This window comes from Oryx dammah, unplaced genomic scaffold (assembly GCF_014754425.2).
Source record: "Oryx dammah isolate SB20612 unplaced genomic scaffold, SCBI_Odam_1.1 HiC_scaffold_25, whole genome shotgun sequence".
NCBI classification, from domain to species: Eukaryota; Metazoa; Chordata; class Mammalia; order Artiodactyla; family Bovidae; genus Oryx; species Oryx dammah.
The window spans coordinates 73,319,908-73,347,334 of record NW_024070209.1 but is presented as its reverse complement, the minus strand read 5'-3'; the positions used below and the strand labels follow the sequence as shown (position 1 = coordinate 73,347,334).

The 27,427-nt window shown below is 48.1% G+C and overlaps 2 protein-coding genes and 1 pseudogene across 2 annotated transcripts in view; 2 read left to right on the top strand and 1 right to left on the bottom strand.

Moving 5' to 3' along the window:
* Positions 1–13,099, top strand: part of EFR3B (EFR3 homolog B) — a 96,124-nt gene extending 83,025 nt beyond the window's left edge. Inside the window, exons 17-23 of the mRNA XM_040224494.1 lie at positions 682–749; positions 1,593–1,720; positions 2,465–2,556; positions 5,833–5,881; positions 7,165–7,271; positions 8,565–8,614; positions 9,051–13,099. Coding sequence (XP_040080428.1) covers positions 682–749; positions 1,593–1,720; positions 2,465–2,556; positions 5,833–5,881; positions 7,165–7,271; positions 8,565–8,614; positions 9,051–9,156 — 600 coding nt within the window. The 3' untranslated portion in view covers positions 9,157–13,099. The remainder of the gene's footprint in view (positions 1–681; positions 750–1,592; positions 1,721–2,464; positions 2,557–5,832; positions 5,882–7,164; positions 7,272–8,564; positions 8,615–9,050) is intronic.
* A 1,841-nt stretch (positions 13,100–14,940) lies between these two features.
* On the bottom strand, positions 14,941–18,297 carry POMC (proopiomelanocortin). The gene is made up of 2 exons (XM_040224513.1): positions 18,166–18,297; positions 14,941–15,771 (listed from the first exon to the last, which is right to left on the bottom strand). Exons 1-2 carry the CDS (start codon positions 18,295–18,297, stop codon positions 15,115–15,117), a joined length of 789 nt encoding a protein of 262 aa, XP_040080447.1. The 3' UTR covers positions 14,941–15,114.
* An 8,774-nt stretch (positions 18,298–27,071) lies between these two features.
* On the top strand, positions 27,072–27,185 carry LOC120851607 (annotated as a pseudogene).
* Positions 27,186–27,427: the final 242 nt, after the last annotated feature.

Here is a 27,427-nt window from a genome sequence, read left to right as displayed (position 1 = left end):
CAAAAGTAAACAAGAAAGCCTAGGTCTCGGCTAACCTGACCGGCTGGGGGGCATGGAGGAAGGTGCTACAGCACCTTTGCTGTGCCAAAGACCAGCCTGAACGAAGCAGGACCTTGCCAGCTGTGGGCTGGTCCAGGAGGACAGGAAAAGCAATGCTGACATCCTCTTCACTATAAATAATCGCCTCGAGGCTTCCTCACCTCCTGCACGTACTTTGATGCCAACTGTCCTCCCACTTCTCACCATCTTAATAGCTGTCACTTTTCTTGTCAAAAATTTGCAAAGGATGATGAGGGAAACTCACTGTGTCACTTTGCATCAGGATGCTTTGCGGTGCCTCTGGGTTTGGGGAACAGTGCGATCTGTGCTTCCTCTCTCGTGTATAAACAAAACAGAAATGGGAGCAAGACACTGACTCTCCTGGGAGCAAAGTCCCCTGCCTATGGTGGACGTTTAGTGCGCGTATGTCACTGGAGACAGCTTGAGCAGTCCTCCTGGGCTTCCTGAGCTGCCCCGAGGTCCTGGTTGGTCTGAGTTTCTCCCTCCGCTCTAGGTGCTCTGCCAGGGACTGGGTGGGAGGAAGGAAGTGCTCTGTTGGGGTGGGAGCTCTTTCCTTGGCCCATTTGCATCTCCCTCTCCCTGCTGAACTTAGCTCTTCTCTTGATTCCTCCCAAACCTCAGGTGATAGAGACCAGGAAGAAAGAGGCCCCATACATGCTTCCGGAGGACGTGTTTGTGGAGAGGCCCAGGTGAGCATCACAGCGGGGACATGGTCAAGGAAACACTCAGGGCATCTGAGCAAGAAAGTGGGTGATCTGAGGCCAGGGACTCGGGCTTCTGTGAGCTCACAGACAGAAAGTGGACCCTGCCTGTGACGCAGAAGTCCTGGGTCAAGTTTAATCCCCCTCATGTGACTGTGATCCCCACCTTGTGCTATCTCAGCGTGCTGTATGATAGAGTATGGGATAGAGCCTCTGGGTACTTTGGCCAAGCCCAGGGGAACATATCCTGGAGAAGCCGCTCCACCAATCCAAGCGGCCAGCGTCACTTCAACATCAGGGGAACTCAAGGAAAAGATATTCTGAAAAAACAAAATATCCCATAATAGAGGATGGTTTATAAATTATGGCCTGTCCGTACCATTAGACAACTGGTAGCCCACCCACAATGTTTTGGAAGAGGAGTTCGTGTGAAATAGTCACTGCATAATAGGTGAATAAAATAGGTCCTGGAACAGGACTGTGGAGGGCTGGGGAATGTTTGCATATGTGCATAAATGTGTGTGACGGCGGGAACCTACACAGAATGTGCATATGGTTCTCTCTGGGAAGTGGGACCGCAGGTGTTTTTTTTTTTTTCCTTTCTCTCCTCTGTTATTTTGTATAATAAGTGTTACCTTGCTACAGCTTGCAGGATCTCAGTTCCCCGACCAGGGATTGAACCCAGGCCACGGCAGTGAAAGCCTGGAATCCCAGCCACTGGGCCACGAGGGCACTCCCTTGAGCGTTGCGTTTATAATAAGGAAGGGCATCCGGAAGTCAGCCTGGTCACCCAGGGCTCTCACGTGCCTCTCCCTGCTCTCTGTCTCCCAGGCTGACTCACAACCTTGACGGAGTGGTGATTGAGCTGCTCTTCCGCCAGAGCAAGATCAGTGAAGTCCTGGGCGGCAGCGGTTACAATGCCGACAGGCTCTGTGTGCCGTACATCCCTCAGCTGACAGGTAGGAGCTCTGCTCGAGCACTTCCAAGCCTGTCTCTGGCTTTTCTTGGCCAGGTAAGGGCCAGTATGGAAGGGACCTGTGAGCCCTTCTGTCACCTTCCACGGCAACTTGAATGTCACACTGGAAATCTGTGGTGAGATCCTCAGCCTCCCCACCTCTTCCCCTCAGTGCAGGTCCTTGGGAATAACTGGCCCATGAGATAGCCTGGCTTGTGTGTGGGAGACGCCCCCATTGTGCTGTAAAGAGCACCCATGGACTACGGAGTCAGAGACCCATTTCTCTGCAACTTCCCTCCTGAAAATTCTTAGCTGAGTCCCTTGGCATCTCTGAGTCTCAGTTGCCTTGGCTGTAAAATAGGAATGTTAACAATACCTGCCTTAGAAGGAAGAGGATAATGTCCATAGGAGCAAATGCTATGCAAATGACAGCTGCTGGAGCTATTAGCAGGCGACGCCCATGCTTTCTAGTCATAAGCAGCTTCTTTGTGCTCATCAATGATTGCAAAATCTTAGCCCTAAAGAGCAAAACTCACCAGCCTAAGAGGGGCAGAGAAGTCTCGAAGCCCTCTATAAACTCCAGCTCTAGACCCCAGGGTATAAATAATCCCTTTGAGCCCTCTGAGGACCCAGCCAAGCCTGGAGGGGTTGGAGGAAGGTGGGAAGATGGGAGATGGTGCTAGAGGCATGCTTCTGGCTCCCTCTCCAGGGCTGGGGGACTCTAGCTTCCGGGCTTCTCTTTTCCCAGATGAGGATCGCTTATCCAAGAGGAAGAGCATTGGAGAGACCATTTCCCTGCAGGTGGAGGTGGAATCGAGGAACAGCCCAGAGAAGGAGGAGGTGAGTGTCCCCTTCTTGATCTGCTGTCCTGGAGAAGCTCAGCATCCCTGGGGGAGGGGACTGGTTCTGCCTCTTTGGCAGGTGGTCAGACACTTCTGGATCCAGGCCCCCTTAACTGCACGATGCATTTAAGGATGCATGGAAGGTAAATTTCTCAAGTAAGCCCTGTTTTCTTTCTGATTCTCGTCATATATATCCTAGACATTTCCATCGATCTGGAAAAAGTAATTGAACCTCCATACCCTCCCATGAGGATGTTCTAAAAACCAGTCTTGAAAGGTTTGCTGGTTGTCATCCCCCATTCACAGTGGAGGTGAACCTGATCTGTGTTGGAAATTGGAAGGCCCCATGGAGAGGATGAAGGTGAAAATGGCTTTCAGAGTGTCTCTTCCAGATATGTCAAGAAAGGTGCTTTTTAAAGAGAAAGATGTAGCTTAAAGATTGCTCTTTCTTCTATCATCTCTTAAGGACTGTGAATATCTAATTTCTGTTTAAGTTAACACGTGGTATCTCTTCTTCCATGATTCTGCCTCATAAAATAAAGCAGATGTACCCACAGTAAGAGAGAATAAGGAGTCATAGTGGAAATACCAAATTTATTGCCTCAAATGAGAAAGAAATGGGGGCAGGGCAGAGAGGAGGGAGAAAGGCCTCTCGAGGGAGCAGAGGCTTCAGGACACAGTGCACTTGTTTTTCTTACAGCTTTTTTTGTTGGAGTGTAGTTGATTTACAATGTTGTATTTCTTCCTGCTGTACAGCAAAGTTAACCAGTTGTACATATGCATATATTCACTCTTTTTTAGATTCTTTTCCCATGCAGGCCTTTACAGAGACTTGAGTATAGTTCCCATGCTATACTATTTTCTATTTCATATATAGCAGTGTGTATATGTCGGTTCCAATCTCCCACTTTATCCCCTCCCCACAGTACAGATGCTTTTAATGGCAACTCTGTCCATTAAGGGCTTCCCTTGTGGCTCAGCTGGTAAAGAATCTGCCTGCAATGTGGGAGACCTGGGTTCAATCTCTGGGTTGGGAAGATCCCCTGGAGAAGGGAAAGGGTACCCACTCCAGTATTCTGGCCTGGAAAATTCCATGGACTGTATAGTCATGGGGTGGCAAAGAGATGGACAGAACTGAGTGGCTCTCACACTTCACTGCCAATTAAGGGAATTAATAGAGATGAGGGAACTTAGCAAGAAGTGAGGAGGACACACATCTGGGTGGAATTGGGACAAGAAGATGTGCAGGGTCCTTCAGCACGAACAGCCTGGCATAGCCATGGAGTGCAGCTTGGACACCTAGCCTCTCCCCAGTGGGCTTGGGGCAAAGACAAATCAACAGGGTCAAGATCAAGCCTCCCCCAACCATGCCCTCGGCCATTCCTTCAACTCCTCAGTTAGCAGGGCAGAGTTCCAGGGCTGGGCTTTTCAAGGCTTGTCTGGAAGCTTCCCCCGGAAGGAAGCAAGCTCTGACTCAGGCTAATTGAAGAAGTGGAATGAGGTTGAGCCAGGTGTCCTCCAAGGCCCTTCCGGTTCTGCAGGGCTGGAAGCCTTACACATGTTAGGACCACAGTGTAGTTGGCTGCTGTCCCCTCCGTAGTTATGATTCTTCCTTCCTGAGAGTTGAGAGACCCTTAGAAATGGATAAATAAAGTAAATCAGCAGAAGGAAGAGAAATGCTCCTCTGGGTACACAGCCACCTGCTCCCTGCTGGCCTCCCTGTCACTAACATGGGTTCCTCCTCCTCTTTGAGAGTCAGCTCAGCCCAGGGATGGCTGAGTAGCTAGAGCAGGAGTGTGGGGGCCTCCACCCTCTGCCATGCTTTTCCACTTCCTTTCCACTTTGAAGACTCATTCACTCTGAAGGTTTATTCTTTATCCATCCATCCACCCATCCATCCGCTGTCAGTACTGACGAACATCAGATATTCACAGGTAAGGTGATAGGGAACCACGCGGTAGTGAGAGAGTAAAGGAAGACAGATCACTGGGTAAGGACAGGTAGAGAGAAGCTGATGGAGGAGGTGGGCCACAAGCCAGGTCTACAAGCCAGCCCACCATTCGCCTTCCCCCATACCTCCAGAGTCCCTCAGTGACTTCCTGTAACCCTCAAATATCAGGCTCATAGCAGCTGATCAACAAATGCTGGTTTGGTCAAATTCCCAACCCAGTGCCTGGCATTCAGAGCCATTTGGAGTCAGGAGTGCCTGGCCATTTCGTCTCCCCTCCCATCTGGCTGGTCTGTATTCAGTCTCCCCCATGCTATCTCATTCATCTCCGTGTCTTTGCTAGTGTGGAATCCCATGTTGCAATCACCCTTCCTCTACACCTCCACGTTCATGAATCTCCCTTTCTTCTGTGCCCAGCTTATGGCCCACCTCCTCCATCAGCTTCGCTCTCCCTGCCCTTACCCTGTGATCTGTCTTCCTTTAACTCTCTCACTACCACATGGATCCCTGTTACCACCTGATGTTGGTCAGCACTGACAGTGGATGGATGGGTGAATGGATGGATGAATGTACATACAAAGAATAAACCTTCAGTGAATGAGTCTTCAGAGTAAAACAATTGCTCTCTATGATAACATATTTTGCAGTTGCAATTGAGTGACTCACCAAGAATCCTACACATATGGTGTTGTGAAAGTCACTCAGTTGTGTCCGACTTTGCAACCCCATGGACTATACAGTCCATGGGATTCTCCAGGCCAGAATACTGGAGTGGGTCGCCTTTCCCTTCTCCAGGGCATCTTCCCAATCCAGGGATTGAACCCAGGTCTCCTGCATTGCAGATGATTCTTTACCAGCTGAGCCACAAGGGAACAAAAATGTTAGTCAGTTTTTGAAATTTTCATATGAGATTATATTTGCTAACCGCCTTCTCTTGTTTGGAATATTTTCTGTGACGTTTTTCTGAAGACTTGTTTGAATTACAGTGTTTTCCTCCCAGGGGACTTAAGCGGACCCTCTGGGAGGAGGGAGGGGAGAGGGAAGGCAAGGTGAGTTCTTTCAGGTGAGACTTGTGGCTCTCGAGGAACTAGCCTCCATCGCTCACTGCTCCCCTTCAGCTGGCGGGTCTGTGCCTGCTCAGAGGCACAGAGCTTCCAGAGACCCTGGTAAGAATGCAGGTATCCTGAGGGAGTTTCTGCCCACTGGGACAGTCTTCTGAGAAGTGAAGGGGCTACCAGGTAACAGAGGAAGCCGAGGCTGCCGCCTCCTCCCTCCCCCTCTCCACCTTCCTGAGCATTCTGTGCACTTCTGTCCCTTCTCCCCCAGCGAGTGCCTGCCGAGGAGATCACCTACGAGACGCTGAAGAAGGCCATTGGTGAGTGGGAGGCCCCCGGGGAGAGGCAGGTGGGGCTGGGTCCTGGGGTGTGTGTGGGTGTGCTTGCGACTTGTCTGCTGCCCTCCCAAGCGTGGTTCACACAGATGTCAGGGAAGAGGCTGGCACTTTCCTCTAAATTCTTCACAACTACCAAAGCTGCAATTAATAGTCCCCCTCTCTTAACAGGGGTCAGTGTCCTATGCCAGGAACCCTTTTTCTACTGACGGTTGCCATTAAAAGTAGCTGGTTGAGGGTTATGGCCAATCAGATAGGTGAAAAAGGAATTTTAATTTGCATAAATTCTTTGACAATTTTTTTTGTGGCATATGATACAAAAGAGCAAGTTGATCAATGAAAGCTATTAAGACCAAATCCTATTAATATTTAATAATGGCAGTGGATTTTAAAATGCAGTATTATTACCTCATCTGAATTATTGGATTGCGAAGTATCCTGAATTAGAGAATTTTTCTGCTGATAACAAATGTTTACTTTTGTCGTCATTCATGGTACTCTTTCTGAATGTTTCACTGCTCTGTCTTTTTAAGCATGATGAACATATTTCATACCTTTCTCTCTCTCTCTCTCTCTTTTTTTTTTTTTTCATTTTTGGGGCCACGAGGAGTATGTAGAAGCCTTATACTAAATGGCCTCAGACTTCTCTGCCACAGGGATTTTTCACTGGCTTTTCCATTGTTGATGTCCCTTCTCATGTTACCCCCACAGTACTTCCTGCTCCAGAAGCTTAGTTTAAGAGTCCCAGTGGCAGATATGCTAGTTAATGTTATTGTAGTAATAATTTCACAATACATATCTGTATCAAATCATAACATCTGGTGCTTGAAAATTATACCATGTTATATATGTCAGTTAACTGTTGATTAAGATGGAAGCATTTTATTTAAAGTCTCAAAGGAGTGGGAATGTACAATACGTTTATGTGAGTGGGGAAGTGAATCATCATTTTGAAAAATTCTGAATAGGACAAACCAAAAAAAAAAGAGAGAGAGACAGAGAAAGTCCCAGTAGCAAGTGCAGCTACATGGAGCTTTAGCCCCGATTAAGGGTCTACTTAACTAGTTTTCGGACTCTTAGGGAAGGGGGCTGAGCCCTCAGGCAGAATCAGGAAAGGGTCCAGCCCTCCCGGCGCCAAGTGATGGAGGCACGCAGGCACCACACCCTCCATGCCACCCTGCCCCTCGTTGGCAGAGGGGAAATCTGGTGGCCATCTGGGGCCGCAGCAGCGGGCAGGACCCGCGTGCTGACCCAGCTCTCCACCACAGTGGACAGCGTGGCCGTTGAGGAGCAGGAGAGGGAACGGCGGAGACAGGTGGTGGAGAAGTTCCAGAAGGCGCCCTTCGAGGAGATTGCAGCGCACTGCGGGGCCCGGGTAAGTGAGGTGGAACGGGGCCCATCCCAGGACCAACTGGACACAGGATGTGTGTCCAGGGCAGAACTGCGTTTCTAGGAGATCTTGGTACCATTGTCACCAGACACTAGGGCTTAGAGCCCAACACTGCATTGATTCCCCACGAACCAAAATCCTATTAGTCATACACCCCTTCAGACGTCACAATTTTCATATACGGGAGAAATCCTGACCTCAGCGCCTCTTGTGCTGAACAGATTATAAGAATAATAATCGTCAGAGGAATAACATAACTAGCGCTCACTCTTCACCGGAGCATCTTCCATTTATCAGCTTATCTCCTCCTCATCACTCTGTGAGGTTGCCGTCAGGACTGTCACATTGTGGAGAGATGACAGGAGGGGCTGTGGCACAGGAAAGATGGCCAGCATTAGCCACTGGGCCGCTTCCAACTGGGGGACACTGGTGGGTAGAGTGGAACAGCCTGGCCTTGGAAAAGAAATTTAAATGAGAGGGCACCAGAAAAGTAGAAAGACAGTCTGATGTCTCTGGGTAAGGGAGGAGTGCAAACATTTCTTGAAAATGATAGACCAGGGTTTGTTAGACCCAGGGTCCATCTTAGTAACAATGAAACATAATTGTAAATATCTGAAGTCTACAGATAACACACTTTATTGTACATTTTCCTCCCCATAAAAATACATGTAACTTTCTAATATATGGATTTCTAATATATATACATATATTCAAACCTCTCATATGTTTTAATAATTATAGTAATATGCATTGTGGTATATAAGTAAATATAATACAGATTTTTCTGGGTCTATATTATACTAAGTTCTTGTCCTGTCTTGAGAGGTCCCTATTTTGTGAGTTCAGAGTTGAGGGCAGTCTCACTCTTTGTGTCCATGGGCTTAGTTGGAGCCAGAGGGGACCAGAGAGAGTGTCTTCCCTAACACACCAGCTTTGCATAGCTGCTCCTTGGGAGTTAAGGAAAGAGCTGGAACCAGCTCCAAACCTCCAGACTCTTCCCAACAGCCCTGTTGCCTCACCTGGAGGAGCTAAGGGCCCTGCCAGAACTGCTGCTGAAGTCCTTTCTGGGGTTGCCTGGCCTCTGTGCTGTCCCCGGCAGGCCTTTGCTGGGCCCCTCTGTCTGATGTGAACTCACTGTTAGGGTCCACTGATAAGCACTGGAAACAAGCTCACAGCAGTTTCTTTCCTAAGATTGCAGCTGCCCTGTACCTCCATTGCATGCTTGGGAGTCAAGGTGTGGGGAGCCCCCAGTTCACTTTCTCCTCTGTTTGTCTCTAGGCATCACTGCTGCAGAGCAAACTCAATCAGATCTTTGAAATCACTATCCGGTAAGTGGCAGCCCTGGGCAGGGGATCCCCACCTCTGTGGCCCAGTTGTAGGTACCCTTCCCCCCAAGTCCTCCTTTCACATCTGTCTTTAGCCCTCCCTGCCCCCAGCCTGTCTCCAGGGCTCGGCCACCAGCTCTCCTCAGGTAAGGAAACAGAGACTGAAGGGAGAAAGAAACAGCTCAGTGAACCCTGGAAAAGAGCCAGGGGCTTTAGTGTCCCAAGCTAGTACTTTTACTTTCTAAAGCAACAGTCACTATAGAACCAGCAATGAAGCTTCACTTCAAGCTGAAGATTCTAGAACAGCTTGAAACCTTGGAACCCACGGAGTGACAAAATCTCTGGTCCCTAGTCAAAGAGAAATCAATCAGGTGCTCTGTTGCACAAGGTGGGACCCTTGGACCCTCATGTCTTTCTCTTCCTTGTGTTTCTGCCCCAGGCCCCCTCCAAGCCCATCAGGAACCATCACTGCAGCCTATGGCCAGCCTCAAAACCACTCGATCCCTGTCTATGAGATGAAGTTTCCTGATCTCTGCGTATACTGAATTCAAGACACAGCTTCTCAGAAGGGCAGGGTCTAAGGGAGGAGCTGGCCTTCAAGCCCATCCCTATGATATGGAAATCTAACTGGGAGCTCAGAGAATAAGCACCTTGGACAGCAGCACCTCCCCAGTGAAGCAAGGTGGAGCCCCAGGACCCCTCACCTCCTATGGGCTCCTCCCTTCCCTGCTTCCTCCTTGTCTTCCCTGAGGGAGATCCGGCCACCTGCCCCCCTGGGGCCAATAAGCATACCACCTGTGCCCTTTGTCTCCTCTGTGTCAGCCTGGGGCCAAAAGTGAGGGGGCGGAGGTGGAGGGGAGGTTCTCCAGAGAGAGGCTGAGGTCCCAGGAAGCTGTGCTTAATGTAGTGAGTGATGGCTTTCACGAGGTTGTTGGGGGGGTGGGGGGTGGTCCTGGGCAGGGAGCGACACAGTTCCCATTCCCCCAGGAGGGAACTAGATGGAGACACAGGAAGCTGAAGACATAAGGAGGAAGCGAGGCCGGCTCCTCCTGCAAAGCAGTGGCGTGTGGGAGCTGGAAAACAGGGCGCTGATCTCCTCCAGAGCATCCCCTCCTCCTCCCCATTTGAGGGACCAAAGGCCTCCAAATTCTTTGATGTCTCTTCCACTCCCTGGCTCACCCTGCTCCTCTCCTTGGTTCTTTCTAATGTTGGTTAATATTGAGCCCTTATAACAGGAGCTGGGGTAGACACCCCATGGTGGGAGTGGGGGACAGCAGAGGATGAAGCCGCTGATAGAGGGGGCTCCTGCTCCCCACTGCTGGCCTCCTGTAGGGGAGCAGCAGGCAGAAGTGGGCAAGTCTGTCCCCCTTTGTAGCGTCTCCCCTCCTTTATCCAGAGGGATGTTCTCCCGAGTTGATTCTCTCTCTTTGATGCCTTTCTTCCTGAAGATCCCAATGTGAGCCACCTCTGGCAGAACCTCCCCTGGGCCTCTTCCTGGGGAAGCAACCTCTGGCCCAGGGGAGCCCTTTGCTTCTTTTCCAGTCTAACCTCCTATAACTTTTGAGCTGATATGACTCACAGGAAGGGGAGAATGGTCAAATGATTCCTCCCTGGAGAAACTGCTTTTGAAAAGAGGGAGAGTGAGTAGATTTCTTGACCCAAAGGAACCCCTTTTGAGGGTACAGCTTTAGACAGCATGGGGTGGGGTCAGAAGCAGGTCATTTCTGTTAAGGAGAGGGCAGTCTTCTCGAGACCCCCTCGGATCACACCCCTGTGCGTGGCCCAGCACAGGTGCACTGTGAGAGCCTGGTTATCAGAACAGAGAGGTGTATCTGCCCAAACCAGGAGACTCTGAACCTAGGTACTTTCTTACTGCATGTGCAGTAAACTTGTTGGATAGGGGGGCTGTCTGACCCTCACTCCTATAGTTTCCTGCCTTGATCGCTGCCTCTGTGCTGCAAGCCTGCAACTTCCAGAGGGTCTACACGACTCTGGGGCCAAGGGGGGCTGGCCCCTGCTCCCACCATGGCCTTTGACTCTGCACTATGGCTTTTGGCTAATGCTCAACCCAACTTTACAAGCATGGACTGAGATCTCTCTTTACTTTAATATCCCTTTATTAAGAAACCAAGATTAAAATAACTAGAAACAAACTTGAAGACAAGTAACCTTTGGAAGACATGTTGGAGAAAATCTAAATCTTGAACCACAATCATGTCTTCACTGGCTCTTCCCCTGCTCAGCTTTGACATGAGGCCCTGTTTCTCTCTCATGCTTCTCTGACTGTGGGGTCCACCCCATGCCATCTGTACTCTGAGCTCTGCCTGGAGGTCCTGGCTCTGGGACTTGGGAGTCATCCCCTAGAGCCTCCTTCTAGTGCCAGCCCCAGAACCAGAGACCTCCAGGTCCATCTACTGTCTCTCCCTCATCCCCACCCTGGGAATAGAGTGAAGGAAAAGGTGCAGGATGTCCGTCTTCATACACTCCATTGCTGTTTCCTCTGTCTGAAACAGCTTTCTCTTTATGCCATCGCTGCCTAGCCAAAATGTGCTGCTTTTGGAGACCTAACTGCATCTTGAGTGGCCCTCTTCTCAGTTTCAATTTAAAGTCATACTCAGTGAAATACTGTCTTGCCTGCTGACATGCTGTAGAATCTGGTTTCTGGCCAAAGATGCCTTGGAATCAGAATGTTTAAGATGAACATTAATTCAAACAATTCAATGATAAATTAAGCAGTCTCCTTCACCACCCCCGACCCCGACCCCAGCCCTCCCAAGCCCTGGGAGAGAAGCCAAGCAGAGGATGGTGGGTACCCAGGCCTTCAGCCTAGCATCACTCTTCCTGCCTTGCAAACCCTATGGGGTCTAATGACACTGTGTCAAGTGACCAGCCCTCTTTGCTACCCTTCTGTGTTATGATTTTGGGTTAACAAAGCCATCCAAACCAGTTGCTCCCCCAAACCACTAAAGACTTCATGGGCAAGGAGTAGGGCCCATTGGCTCGAATACTGACAGAACCCAGTAGCACGGATGTACTGGGATTTGGAAGTTCACTGAACTTGGCTGAGTCACGTGAGTGTGTCAGGAGCAGCTGAGAGGAGAGCCCCAGTGTGACCCTGGAGGCTCCTTCTGGTTTTCCTTGCAAAGGGATCCACCATGGCCTGTGCCTGTTCCCATTTTCCTCTTTCTGAAAAGTAGAAATAAGTGATTTCTTGACTTCTGAACACCTCCTCCCCAGAGAAGGAGCCTGGGTGGATCAGAAGAATAGACAAGTCCTCAGACATTCTCCTCTGTCCAGCCCTCCACCTCAAGCATCAGTATAGAGGAATGAGCAGTGAAAAGGCAGGGCTGGGACCATCTACAGAGCCTGAACTGCAGGGGTCATGGAGGTGCTGCCCTTTGCCCTGGTGTTCTCAGTCCCAAAGGTATGTTTCAACTGGCTTAAGGATCAGAACAGCCTTGCAGTTGCTTTGATGCCTAAAAGGCCAGACCTCTTGGCTTCACTTGGGGCCCCTGGGTCAGGAAACCTTCCAGATACTATTCCATTGTCCCTGGGTAGAAACTGTCTCATTGAGAAGTGAGGCTATTTCTCCCAATTCCTTTTCATGACCATGAAATGGCAGCTGGCCAGTTGGGGCTTATGGGAAAAAACTAGACCTGAGCTGTTAGGCTGAATATTAAGTTTGATGGTAGAGAAGGAGGGAGGCTCCTCAAGGCAGGCCACACCCAATTCTCTGGACCCACAGACCCTGGAAGGCAGCTTGTGGTGAAACAAGATATCTGCCTTATGTCTGGGGAGAAGGCTTAGGGCAGCGTGTTATTTCTTCATCTCATGACCCTAGAAATCTTCTAGTTAAAATGCCCTTTATCCCAAATCTGGCCTAGGACTGAAGTCTGCAAAAGAACGGTGGTGGCACGGCCTGCCAGCTGGGGGAGCAGGGAGGGGACACAGACCTGTGAGAGGGCTCTGTGGTCTGTTTTCCATTCTGTCTTTTATCACCAACCAGGTTGACCAAGTCTTTTCTCCTTCAGGGGACCTTGGGGCCCCAGCCCATCACCGTCCCCTTTCGAGCTCTTCCTCCATGGCTGTTGATTCTGGCCTATGGAGTGCAGAGCTGTAAACCCACAAATGCTGCAGCGTTACTCATACATTATAACATGTCTGTGTCCACTTAAGACCTTCATGACCTGGTTGAGTGTGTGTGTGCCCATGCGTGTGCATGTGTGTATAATGTAGTTCATAGTTGACAATGTTTGGATATAATTGCTGATGTATTTATATGTGAGTGCAGAATTAGTGCCTGTGGAAGTTTTCTGTATTTTGAACTCATTGAATCAAATTTGAAGGAAGAGGAAGAAGGATTGGGGCGGGGGGCGGAGGGGTGACGTTCGGTATGTAGGAAGAAGGACTCAGCAAGATTATTCTTTAGGACTATTAGTTGTGAATTCCCAGTGCCCTTTTCAAATAAATGTTAATGTTGTCACCGCACAGTTGTGTATTTGATTTCTTTAAAGTAAATGGTGTTTTGAGATGCAAACAGGATCTGAAAATACCACCAGCATTAACCACTGACATTTAGCCACCCCCACCCACCATTACTTTACTTGCCTTGAACGGAAGGGGAGTAAGTGAAAGGATGCTACCAAGATGTAAACAGGAGGCCCAGGATTCCCAGCGTGGGAGCATTCTCAGATGGGAAGGCCTGGGACATTGCTTCATTACAGCGACTAGGATACAACCCCATTTCATAGAACCCACATTGAGGGAGACTTTATCTTGAGTCTGTCTTTCTTGTTCCCTTTATATCAGGACTTCCCAGCTGCATTCCAGTTTTAATTGTGAACATCCATATCAAAATATAAATATGGAAGTGCCATACAGAAATATTCCCCAGCCGGTTTTGATCTGTCTCATCCACTGATGCAGTTGACATGGCGACATGCATCTGTGTGTGTGCACTCTGTGAACGTGTGACTACAAACCAGTGGCCCCAACTTTGTGAAAACATCTTGGGGACATAAGAAACACAACCCCTGGCCTCTGCCCTTGTAGAGCTTAGTTTCCTTGAAAGAAAAGAGCACAATATGTGTGTGCAGTAAGAAACTTGTCATCCAAGCTGGACAGCATGCTTGCTCTTCAGTGCAGAGGAGCTGACTGCAGAAACCCTGAAAATGAGCAGGCTTGGCTGCAAAACATCCCATCTTTCCCAGCAGAAGTGGACTTGAACCTGGATTCACGTTGAAAACAGTATAACATTCAAAATAGAGGGGAATGGTGAATTCCAGGCAGAGGATGGAGGAGGATGGAAGAAGTGATAAAACCAGGGAAGTGGAGTTTGGTAAGGAGAGTGAAACTGACAGAGAAGGGCCCTTGTATGTGTCACGCCCAGTTGTTTGGAACTGATGGAAGAGTCGGTGTGGGGTGATTGTATCTTGAGCCAACTAATGTAGCAAAAGCAAGATTTTGTATATATACATTAATATGAAGAATTTGTGCAATGGATTGGGGAAAAAGCAACTGGAGGCCAGGATACCAGTTGGTTAGGAAGCTATTAGGCTAGTTGAGGCCTGAGCGAGAGCACTGAGCATGAAGAGAAGGCTGACGCTGGGCAACGTGGGGAGGAAAGAACTTGGGCATGACAAGAGCAGGTCAAGACAGACTTCAATCTTGAGGCCCAGAGGCTGGAAGAAGCATCTGTGCATCCTGTATTTGTCTATGTAGGTGAGACCCTGTTTTTGAGAGTATCTGAGGGTAGCCTGGGAGAGCAGTCAAATCTGAACCATAGCAACCCTCAGGTCTCACACTTAGCCTCTCAGTGAGGAAAAGATGACCTCTCCAGTTTCTCATTAACCATCACATAGCACTCATAATAGGAAGGAATGAGAGAACTAAACTTTGGAGACGTTCAAAGACTTGCCTTAAGTTCTCACAGACTGCTAGATCCACATAGGCATTAACCACAGCGTCCCACCTGGGAGCCCAGAGACCTCCTAGTTCCACTGGGGGCTCATCTGTGTCCCACTGGCTCTTGGACTTGGGTGGGAACCAGGGTAATAGGAGAAATCCTGTCTTTTGGAGGAATCATCAGCTGGCTGATCAGTCTTTTCTCACTCAATGGAGAGTGGGAAACGCAGCACACTGAGCCATCACCTTATTTGACCCCTAGTAGACCCATTTGCTAGGGGCGGGGAGGAAGTACACTTTCCTTTGATTCTCAGTATATCCTGTTAAACATACTAACACGTAGTCACATGGAAACCACTATCGCCCCTCCAATATGTGCTGCACTTTACTTGATGATAATGCGTTTTTAATTCACCCAGTCAATATTCGTGAAACTTGAAAGGTTTTATTTCTTAACTACAGACAGCTTTAAGAGTCGGGATACCTGGCGCCATCACTGCCTGGGCGAGTCCTCACCCGGGCTGCGAGGCAGCAGGAGGACAGAAGAGAGGCCTTTGGGGTCAACTTTCCGCGGAGAGAGGCCCCTGACCGCTGCGCCCTCACTGGCCCTTCTTGTGGGCGTTCTTGATGATGGCGTTTTTGAACAGCGTGACAAGGGGCTTCTGGCTCTTCTCGGAGGTCATGAACCCGCCGTAGCGCTTGTCCTTGGGCGGGCGGCCCCAGCGGAAGTGTTCCATCTTATAGAGCCCCGAGTCCTTCTTGTCCGCCTCAGCCTCCGCCACCAGGCCATACTCCAGCTCAGCCCGGGCAGCCGCGCTCTCAGCCTGGGCCTCGGGGCCGCGCGCCTGCTCGAGCCTCTCCCCGGTCAGCTCCCTCTTGAATTCGAGGGGAAAGGCCTGGGCCGACTCGTCCTCGGCGCCGTTGGGGTACACCTTCACCGGGCGCCGCTTCTTGCCCACCGGCTTGCCCCAGCGGAAGTGTTCCATGGAGTAAGAACGCTTGTCCTCGCGCGGACCCGTTTCGGCGCCATCGCCGCGGGGCCCGGGGCCTTCGCCCACCGCCACTTCCTCCTCGCGCTTCTGGGCCGCGCCCCCAGCTCCGCTGCTGCTGCTACCATTCCGACGGCCGAAGCGGTCCCAGCGGAAATGGCCCATGACGTACTTCCGGGGGTTCTCAGTCAGCGGCTGCTCATCGCCGTTGCCGGGGAACACCGGCGTCTCGGCCGAGAGGTCGGGCTTGCAGGCCCGGATGCACGCCTGCGGGAGAGCGGCGAGCGCGTCAGGCCCCGCCCACTCCAGGCCGCGGCGTCCCCCCGCCCCTCACGCCAGCCGCCTGGGCCCTCCGCTCCCTCCGCTCCCTCCGCTCCCTCCGCACGTGCGGGGTCGCCCACTGGGCTAACTGCGGAGGATATCTACCCACTCCCACCTCTGAGCATCCTCAGACGTCTGAGACTCAGCTCGGACAGCGCCTTTTGTATCCCTTGGGCTCCTGGCACCCCTGCCCGGCAGCTACAACAAAATCCCGTCCCACTTGCTGGTGTACTTGCGTTGTAGCTTTGTGGGTAGTCTATCAGTAGTCGTGGTTCATGTGCTCAGTCGCTTGTCCGCATGTGGGATCTTCCCAGACCAGGGATGGAGCCCCTCTTCCCTGCATTGGCAGGCGGATTCTTAACCACTGGACCACCAGGGAAGTCCCGATCTCTGCTTTGGAGTGACATGGCTCAGACGGTAAAGCGTCTGCCTACAACGCGGGAGACCCGGGCCCGACCCCTGGGTCGGGAAGATCCCCTGGAGAAGGAAATGGCAACCCACTCCAGTACTCTTGCCTGGAAAATCCCATGGACGGAGGAGCCTGGTAGGCCACAGTTCATGGGGTCGAAAGAGTCGGACACGACTGAGCAACTTCACTTTGTGGGTAGGGTAAACGTCCTAAACTTTATAAGCCAGATATATAGGAATTCGTCAATAAATGGCAGGTGGGTGGGAGTTGTCAGCACTTAATGAATAGTGAGTAAATAAATATGGTTCAGTTCGAGTCTGGGAAGGGCATTGGGTTGAAATTTGGGAGAAGTCTGGCTTCCAGGGTCTGTAGTTTTGATAATGCATCAGCCATACCCCAGTGGTCTGGAAACATACCTCATGCCCTCCCCTAGCCATCTCCCTCCAAACTTGCCCACACCCATCTGGCACTTTCTCTGGTTCTTTCAGGTCTTCCGAGCTGATCCTGTCTTTTCCTCAATCAGTGAGCTTAGGGAGGGGGCGACTCACTTTTGTGCCTTTCTAACCGGATGGAAGGATAGGAAGTCAGGATTATTTCCATCGCAGGGGTCATGGAGTCCTGTACGTGGAGCCCTGTCTGCTTTCTGTGACTAGACAACTGTGGCACATATTTGCTTAGGAAAACGACCTTGAGGCTGTAGCCTTGAGTTTTCAGATACTCGGGACAACAAAGGAGGAAAAAGAAGGATCCCACCCACTCTGTTCAGTTGGGAACTTCATACTCCAGGAATTTAGAATTATGACATTGCAGAATAGTAACAGTGGGAAACAAATTATCTCATACTTCTCTCCCCTGGACACATAATGATACACAATTTCTCAGAGAGGAGAAAGGAACTTGGTAAGGTTCCACAGCCCATTGACAGAACTGGGACTGGGGCTAGAACCCACAGACTCTGACCACCGCCAGTGCTTCTTCCCTGGTGAGCTCTCAACAGGAAAGACTGTGCAGTGGGTGTCTCTAATCAACAGTGTTTTGGGTCTCTCGGAAACAGAGCTCACGGGATTCCTGGACTCTTTACTTCTATTTTATATTCTACGTGCAACCTGCTCTGTTTTTGAGAAAGTCACCTTAACTCAGCTTCTCTACTGACAAAACACAGAATGTAATGATGTGCATTCCACCCTCACTAGGCAGGTACAGGCAGTGGGCTGGGACTCAGTCATGGCCACCAGAAGTGTTTCTTGTAGCCTTGAGCTGGTATTGTTCCTCATTACAAATAAATAATAACAGATACACATGCAAGCTATGGTGACCTACAGGGAGTTCCAGCCTGGCACAAAGGGCTTTTAGATGCTATGGAAAGGCTGCAGAAGGTCAGTCCTCGAGAAGCAGGAGGCATTTGGCACCAGTTAGTGGAAAATGGCACCTGAGTTTTTCCTTCTAGAGCTGGTTTGTGGTATTATCTTCCTGACTTTGTAACTGGTAGCAGATATAAGGAAAGAAAAATGGAATGGAAATGGAAAGTGATATGAGGTTATCTAAAAAGGAATAATTCGAAGGCTAAAGGATGGAAAGAATAGGCAGGGTCAGTCGAGGGAGCAATTATGGTTATTACTATCATTAGTATTTTTTATTTTAATAGCACTATCTCTAAATAGTTTAAAAGGAGTGGATCTCTATACAAGAAGACAGGGCAGGAAGTAAAGAAAATCAAGAAGACATTATGGACCAGACCCATCTCCCTGAAGCTGCTTCCTCCCTTCCTTGGCCCAATTCTTACTTCGCCCTAGAGGTCTATTCCTGCCCTTGACTGAGGTAGCCATATCTCTGGAAGTGAATCTCCCCTTTTGCATGCTCCTTTCTTTGTGCTGTCCCCACCCCAGTACCATCTGATACCCAAATCAAGATGGCGGCCACGGCCCACGTACCAGCAGGTTGCTTTCCGTGGTGAGGTCCTGACACTGGCTGCTCTCCAGGCACCAACCACGCACTTCCATGGAGGCCTGAAGCAGCAAGGCCAGCAGCAGGGCGCCCGAACGACTGCTGCACAATCTCGGCATCTTCCAGGCAGGCTGAGGCTCTGCAGAGGCAAACAAGATGAGTGGGACCCCTGCAAGGAGCAGAACAATGTTGGCCACTCATCAGGAAGGACCATGAGCCAACATTAACAATACTCTCATTTGTGGAGCTCAAGGCTTTTTGAGGACAAGAGCAGCTCAAGGAGCAGGTTGGTGTGCAGGGTGGTCGTGTGAGTTGTAATAGAGAGGAGGGCAGTGGGACCTGGGTAAACTGCACAATTTTCCCTTTATCTCCTATTAAAAATCAGACCCCAAAGGATGTTAGGGCTGGAAGCTATTTTAGGGGTCATTTGGCATGGCCCCTTATTTGAGAGATGAGGAAACTGAGACAGAGTGAGACAAATGACTTGGGTTTTTCACAATGAGGTATGGCCAAGTTCTCTTGTTTCCATCACTGAGCTTTTCTATTTCCCCATCTTCAGGAAACTAAAGTTCTAACACTCCATATTCAAGGAGTAACTTGGGAAAGACAAAGGACTGTGAAACTCCTACTCAAGGTAGTCTACTCCTCTCCACCAGGATTCTATCATTCCTCAGAAACTCCACTTCCTATGAATAGTAGGTTTGCATAATGGCAGATGAAACCTCTGTCCAACCAAGCCAAAACCTCAGCCAACCCAGTTTGATGTCCTGTACATAAATCACTCAGGGAATCACTATTTCCCAGACCCCTGTGACTTTGGAGATTTATTTTTAAAGTAGATCCCCATTTAAAACTAGTTCATCTCCTGAGTGCAATATACATCAGACTTCCTCTTGTTCTCTGAGTCTCTCAAATGTAGTCTGAAATAGCTGGACCTGAAGCTGCTGTTGGTGTGGAAAGGAAGGACATGATCACACAGAGCAGAAGGGAACTACATCACATCATGAACTCCTGCCAAAGACACTTTCTCAGAGAAATCAGGAAGCACCACTGGGCAGATGCTTAATTAAAGAGATCCAGATGCAGTAAAAGGGAGAATCAATGCTGCCTTTTGCCCACTGTGCCCAACATTTTCCCCATCCCTCTAGCTTTCATACTGCCCCGCCATCCTTCACAGAGGCCTCCCCTCCAAAATGACCCTAAGCTCTGTTACCATGCACTCCACAGTCGTTCTAGATTTTGGATCTTTTCAACCCAGCCATTATGGAAGAAATCTAATTAGATAAGAAAAGAAATTTATATTAAGGTGTAGATGACTAATTGTCTCTTCTGATTTAAAAATATTTGCCCAAAGGAATCTCCTATCTGTGAAGGCATGGGCCAGATCTTTTTTATAGAGACAGCTTTGGAAGTGAAATTTCCCCTGCCTCTCATTGTCTGCTTCAGGAAGCCACTTCCTTCTCTCTGTCCCACCCCACTCCTTTTCCCAAAAGCTGAGCCGAAAGGGCTCCCTTCTGAATGGTTGCCAAGCACAGCCCGAGTGTTTTCAGAGCAGCCATTAGATGGTGCTGGTAGCCAGTGAGCTGGCCTATCTGCATCACAGGGTAACTAGAACATTGGTCAACCTGGTGTCCAGTTGTGACCGAGGACAGGATGCTCCTGTTGTAGACTTTGGTGCTCCAGTTCAAGTACAAAGCCTGAATTTGATGGACAAGGTAATTTATGTTAAATCTCTGGGACCACACAGCACATTCTGGTCAGAAAAAAATGCCCAAGTTTAAAAGAGAAGCAGAAAAGTGGTAGTTTTATGTTACTATGTTGTTGTTATTGTTATTGTTTAGTCACTAAGTTGTGTCCAACTCTTTTGCAAATTCATGGACTGTAGCCCCTCAGGCTCCTCTGTCTATAGAATTCTCCAGGAAAGAATAACTGGAGTGGGTTGCTATGCCCTCCTCCAGGGAATCTTCCCAATCCAGGGGTCCAACCCAACTCTCCTGCATCTCCCGCACTGGCAATTGGGGTTTTTTGTTTGTTTGTTTGTTTAACCACTAGTGCCACCTAGGAAGCCTTATATACTATGGACAAGTGTAAAATAGCATCTTAGTAGAGAAGAAAGTGAAGTCATACAGGTATGACAATCCCCTCAACTATATTTCAATTCTTCTCAAAGATGGCCATTCTGAGATGACTTCCGTTTTCTAAAAACCTACCTCATGCTATCAGACCTTCCTGAAAAGTCTCAGACAGTGTTTCCTCTCTTGCCCCATGGGCTATATAATACAACATGATAACATCCCCACTCACTACCTCTCAGAGCTGCAATCTCCTGCTAAAAAACTAGGTAGCTTCCTGAAAGCAACTTATCTTCTTTCTGCTCATGTATATTTTGTATTTTTCTACAATAAACAAATATTACATTGCATGTTTTTAAAGCAATAAAATAATAGGTAGATGTCAAATGTGCTTTTTGTAAGTAAGGAGTGTCGAATAATTGAAAGCTTGGAAAAATGAATATAAACTTGTAATTTGCTAATCTTGACATTAACTTTATAATAGAACTACACTAATTAGGAATTCATATGTGTTGGTGAATTCTCTATGAGCTAAAGAAAACATATTTTGTTTTATTTAATTTCATTTTTAGTATTCTTTTTCATTATGGTTTATCACATGATATTGAATACAGCAGGACCTTGTTGTTTAATCCATCCTATATATAATAGTTTGCCTCTGCTAATCCCACACTCCCAGTCCTTCTGTCCCCCACCCCCCTCTAAAATTGGCCCTCTAAAATTGCACACTGGCCATGCCAGTCTGTAAAGATTAGAGGAACAGAGATGCACTTTTGTCCTGATACCATGATACATACCTATCAAGTCCTAAAACAATGTCAAAGGAATATTACATCATTAAATAAGCCATGATCTATAGATCTTAACACAAACAAGACAAGTGCTTCTTCCAGCACTTCTGTGAGAACCACCAGCTCCCCATTTATACACGAAGAATTTGGGGGATCCAAATGCTCTGCAGACTCTCCCTCCCTCACTGGGAACCCACCTTGCCTGAGCCTGCCTCTTGCCTGAGCTTCCATCGCCTCCTACGGCTGCTGCTGCTGCCCTGCGCTCTAAGGTCTGCGGGATTGGAGGTCCGTTCTGCGGTCCTATTGAGAGCAGAGACGGGGTGGTTCAGGACCGTGGACAGTTCCCATCCGGGCCACCTCTTTTTAACACCAGCAGCTCATGTAGAGCAGCCGGTGTCATTCTCTAAGCGCAGCCACGTCGGGGGCGCTACGGTGGGCAGGGAAACGAAGTTTCAGAAGTCTGAATTCAAAGAAGTCTGGAACGCAGGGAGTTTGTTGTTACTTTTAGCCTCTTCTCTTTTGCCCCGTTTCCAACATCAGTTTACGCTAGAGTATATGGTATCTTTTAAGAAGTGACACCTACCCGGCAAATCAGAAGTCCCAAAAGACTGGGTCTCCTGGAATCTCCCCAGAATACGGATAGGACTCCTCAGGAGTTCCTCTGCCCAGGACAGACGCGGCCGCCAGCTGCTGAAAGGCACCACTTTCAGCGTCGCTGCGGCTCTCCGCCCGTCCAGAGAGGCCGGTCCTCGCCGCTCCGCTACCAGCGGTTCCCACGCCGCGCTCAGCACAGAAAGTTTTCAAAGAATTCAGGACGGCGCCGAGACAAAAGATGCCTCTGAGATCGGAGCTGGGCGACAGCATCCCGAGGTCCCCGGAGCAGGGGATCCGGGGATAAGATTGAAGTTCCCCGCCGCTGCGCCCTTACCTGTCACGGGGAAGCTGCCTCGGGTGGCTCCCGCTGCGCCGGGGCGAGGATGTTCAGCGGCCTCTCGGTCACTTTTCTTCCCTTCGTTCTCTTCCGTCGCGCCGTCTTGTTCCACTCTCTCTCCGCGGTCTTTATATACTTGCGGGGCCCGCCCGGATGGGCGCTAGACGTTGAGTGGACTTCCCGGCAGCTGTAACGTAACAGGCAACTCCCCCGTCCATAGGAAGGGGCGGGGGCGTGGGGGCGCGGGAGGGGGTTTCCACGTAGGGGCTGAGCTGGAGAGCAGACGTGCCTGGAAAGGGGTCTGGATCTCTGTCCCCCGGAGGCTGGAATTAACACTCTCTTGCTGAAGGGCACACCTGGCAGCCGTCAGGAAAGAACTTAATTAAGGATGGTTTTGGGTCTCCAGTTACGGTGAGCGGGAGGCTTAGCACCCCGGTGTGGGGCTGGCCTGGCCGGCCGGCTGAGATCATTAACGAGAGGGCAAAGTTACCTGTGTGCCTGCTTGGGCTGGCATCTGCCTCTTTCTCATCTGGAGGTAAATATCACCACCCAGGGAGTGCGTCTGTGATGCCTCTGATTTCCCCAACGTTTGGAAACTGTGATGAGAAAATGTCAGGAGTCGTTACAATCCCTCTCTTACAAATTGGAGGGCCCTAATGTCAAGCCAAGGAGGAAAGAATGGCACTCAAACCTGCAATGGAGGAGTCTCTACCTTAACCTGGAGTAAAGAAGCAAAAGCAAATTGGGGGAAGCAGTGGGGGTGAACAGGAGTGCTGGAACTAAACTGGACTTCAGAAAGGGTCTTGCTTAATGTGTCTTTTGCAGGAAATTTCTTTATTCCCAGAGGCTCTTTTGGACTTCAGGACACCCTTGAGAATTTCTGGTTGGCAACATTGGCTTTATACTCAGCAATCCTTTCCTTTGGGGTCACAAGAGAGATTCACGCTCCTTAATAGTTAAATAAGGTATTATTACCTGGCCTTGGCCTCTTTCCAGGGTCATCTCTTCCCTCTCCATCGTGTTTCCTGGCACTTCGACCATTCACAGCATTCACATTCCCATAAACACTATTTTCTCAAGGCCTCATCTCTTTGTCTATGCTATTCCTTCCTAAAACACCCTTTCTCCTTCCAACCACCTGGGAAAATTAGACTATTGCATTAAGAGTTAGCTTATCCATCATCACCAATTCCCTGAAAATCTCCTTGGTCAGTTGTCCTTCCAACGCATGAAACATGATCATCTCTTTTCCAGAGAAGCCCACACTCATCTTATCTGTATATGTAGCTTGCACAGCTGGAACAAATTCACTCTGTTTTCCATCTTTCCTCTTCCAGCCACTCCTGCCCCACCCCTGCCAATGCCAGGCTTATGAGCCCTCTCAATCAGAGATTCTCATTTTTCTCTGTACTATTTTTATAACTTTAAGAGGCAGCTGATGGTAGCAAAAGAGCCAGACCGGGAAAAGTTCAGATTGACCCAGCTTCTGTCCTGCTCTGTCAGTTGGGTTCTTAATTACATGCAGCAGAACCAACTTTAGGGGATGTAAACTGACAGACTATTGAATCACATTTAGAATCACTGGGAAGGCTGAGCAACCAGGATCCAAAAATGGGCAGAGAAAAACAGTGTCTGGAATCATGGCCACTGGTCGGATCCAATGAGAAAGAAAAACAGACCACTACTGGGAACAAGAGGCCACAAGTGAGGCATTGGACCCAGATGACACTTCTAAGTCCAGGTTGGGAGCTTGCTATTCCCATTTTGACTGATGTCGCAGAAAGGATGTCACCGCCCTTGCTTCGCTGTATCACTAGCTCCTCTTTGAAAGCCTGGAGCAGGTGCTTCTGATTGTCTGAGATGATAATATGATTTACCCCTCTCTTCCCCGATAATGTGGTAAATTACACTGTTGATTTTTAGTGTTGCACCTACCATGCATTCCTGTTCTATGAGCCCAATTTGATTATGATGTGCTACCATTATGTAGCACTGGGTTCAGTTTACGAATATTTTTGCATCTATGTTTATGAGCTCAACCAATAATTTTCCTTTCTTGTAAGATTCCTGTTAGGTTTTGGTGTCAAAATTATGCTGTCTTTCTAAAACAAGTTGGAAATCCCTCCACTGACTCCCATTTTTTCTAATTTAATAGAAGAGTTTGTATATAATGGTGTTTATCTCGTCCTTGAATGTTTTCCGAAACATTTGTTTTGTTAGTGGTCCCATCTAGGTCTTTAAGGTTGCTTGTTTGTTGAATGGTTTTAAACTACAGATTCAATCACTTAAACAACACTATTCCAATTGTCTATTTCTCTTTGTGTAAGTTTAGTACTTCTAGGTATTTGTCCATTTCACTTAAATTTTAAAAATATTTTGGCTTGAAATTTTTATTATATCTTCTTATCATCTTAGTATCTATGGAATCTCTATGGTCCTCTTTTATCTCTGATACTGGTAATTTATTAATATGTCCTCTCTCTTTTTTATTTATTTTATTAGGGGCTTACAATTTTATTAGTATTTTTAAAGAATGAATTTCAATGGTGATGCTATTCTGTTACATTTACTTTTTTATTTTTAAAATTTCTACTTTTATTGTAATTTCTTATCTTCTAATTTCTAATTAATTACTCTTTCTATTCTCTTGAGTTGGATATTATAAATAAATGCTTTTACTTAGATCATTGATATTCAACTTTTATTCTTTTTGACCTGTGTATTTATGGCTATAAATTTCTAAGTAGAGCTCCAGTTGCATCTCACAAGTTTTGATATATCATATTTTTATTACCATTTGGTTTACAATATTTTGTTTTCATTGAGATATCTTAATTGACCTGTAGGTTATTGAGAAGTGCTCTGTTTAACTTTCAAACACTGGGGGTCTTTTAGATCTGTTTTGAAACTACATTTTAGCATAATTCCTCTGTGGTCAAAGAACGTACTTTGCTTCTAGTCCCTTGAAATTTGAGGAGCTGCTTAATGGATGAACATATGGTCCATTTTGATCAATGCTTTATGTAAACTTCAAAAGAATATGTATTATATGATTGCTCAAATATTCTATATCCTTTCTATACCTATATTCTTTCTGATTATTTATCATCTTAAGTCTCCCCATTAATCTTGTGAATTTAACTACTTCTACTTTTGATCCTGGCTTAAAAAAAAACTCTTTCTAGAAATCTAATGGTGAATATGGAGCAGTGGTGGAGGGTAATATAGGACCTAGGATAAAGATGGCAGAGAGTTACTAGAACATGGTTGCATGCTGATGGGAATAATACAGTAGAGAAGGGAAACTGATGCTGCAGAGAGTCAGAAAAACCAGCTGATCCAAGTCTTAAGTAGAGTGAGGTTCAGAGAAAGAACCTGGCTTCCCAACAGTGGAATGCTTTCCTCTTCCAAAAAAGAAGGAGATATAGACACAGGAGACTTGTAAGAAAAGACATGGGAAGATGAGTGATTCTGTACCAAAGCCTTTACCTTTTAACCCAAAATCTCCTGAGGAAATATCTGACAGTTATCCTAAACGCTGTCTAAGACTATTCACACAAGATTGTTCATAGTAGCAATGAAATACACCAAACATCTAGGGTGTAATTATAAAAACAGTAGAGTATACTTATAAAAATTATGGTAAAGCTATGCAATGGAGTATTTTGCAGTTACTCAAAATAAAGTAGATGTTTAGACATAAAAAATAACCACTGTATGTTGAGGGGAGGAAACATGATAAAACATGAATGTACAGTTGACCCTTGTGCTGCATGGGTCCACTTATACTCCTATTTTTTTTAAGTAAATATGTGCGACTGTCCTACGTGATCATGGTTAGACAATGGCGGTGGGACTGCAGATAGGGGAAGCTGACTGTGGAACGTGAACATCTGTGGATTTTGGTATCTGAGGGGGTTCTAGAACCAATTGTCCACAGAAATGGAGGGAATGACTATAAATACAGAGAAATAGAAATAGAGAAAAAGTGAAAAGATACCAGAGTATTAATAATAGTTGTTCTGGTTATTTAATACTAGATCACAACCTACCCCCAAAACTTGATGGTTTTTTTTTTTTTTTTTGCTAAGACCCAATTTTATTTATTTGGTTTTAACATTTTGGCCACATGGCATGTGGGACCTTCCCTAACAAGGGATTGAACCCACATGCCCTGCACTGGAAGTGCAGAGTCTTAATCACTGAACCTCCAAGGAAGTCCAATGTGATGGCTTTAAACAACATCTATTTCGCTCACAAATCTGCAGTATGGCCAAGGTTTGGCAGGGCCAACACATCCCTGCTCGACTTGGCATCAGCTTGGGCAGCTCAAAGCCTGGCTTCTACAAGTCATCTGAAGCCGCTCACTCACGTAGCTGGTTCCTGACTGGGAAGACTCAGCTGGGGGCAAGGAGAGCTGGGGATCCTCAGACATTTCTGTCTCCATGCAGTCTGGCCATGTGACCTCTTCAGCATGCTTTAGGGAAGCTAGACTGTTTCCACAGAGCCTCAAGCCTCCTAAACATGCATCAGAAGTGACTTGCTCTGCTGGCTAGAGGGAGTCAGCAAGGGCTTCCCCAAGAAAGGAATGCTGAGGTGGGTTGAGTCTTGATACCGGGATGAAGAGAGGAAAGTCATTCCAGGCAGAAGGAATAGCATGTGCAAAGGCCTCAAGGCAGGAAAAGCCTTGTGTTCACAGAATGCTGGTACAGGTGGTAGAGGGAGAGAGGGAAAAGACTGGAAACAGTCAGAGACCAGAGGCAAGGAGCTGGGGACCATTCAGCGATTGGGTCAAAGGAGCCACAGGACCAGCTTTCTGTGGCAGTGAGGAGGCTGATCAGAGGCGTGGGAGCCTGGAGCCAGCAAGGGGTGATCCAGGGTCCAGTGCTCTGCTCCAGGGCCTGGGGACCAGTCCAGCTAGCGGTGGGAGAAGTGGGGCAGGAGAACAGACAGAGGCATCTTCATGAAATACTTAAGAGGTGGCATCAGCGTCAGGGAAGAAGTCACGGACACTCTCCCCATCTGAGGTCACGTGGATGACACAATGTGGTGTCAGGGTTGAGAACACAGCTCTGGGGAGCCAAGCCCAGATGATCAGCATGATCACGGACGAGTAGCTCTCCATCTTCGCCAACATGCTGGGCATGTTGCTCTTCTTGCTTGTCGCTCTCTATCACCACGTGGCCGTCAACAATCCCCAGAAGCAGGAATGAGAGTGGTGCTTTCTCTGCCCCCAGGGTTCCAGGACATAGTCTGAGGCAAGATGGAGGGTGCGAGAGGCCTTCACACTTCACTTCATCCCTTCAACCCATCACAACATACAGAGCAACTCCACTTGGATTTTTCCAAACAACTTTTATTTCCTGAAAGTCTTCCTTAACCCTATGGAACAAGAAGCTGCCACTGAATAGGGCCCAGTATAGGGGCTACTTTCTTTTCTACTCCCCCATCCAAT

Excerpts from the sequence above, each read along its gene's own strand:
- POMC (XM_040224513.1), bottom strand. The coding sequence starts at position 18,297 with ATGCCGAGATTGTGCAGCAGTCGTTCGGGCGCCCTGCTGCTGGCCTTG. Across the intron at positions 15,772-18,165 it reads CCACGGAAAGCAACCTGCTG|GCGTGCATCCGGGCCTGCAA; the intron begins GTACGTGGGCCG and ends GCTCTCCCGCAG.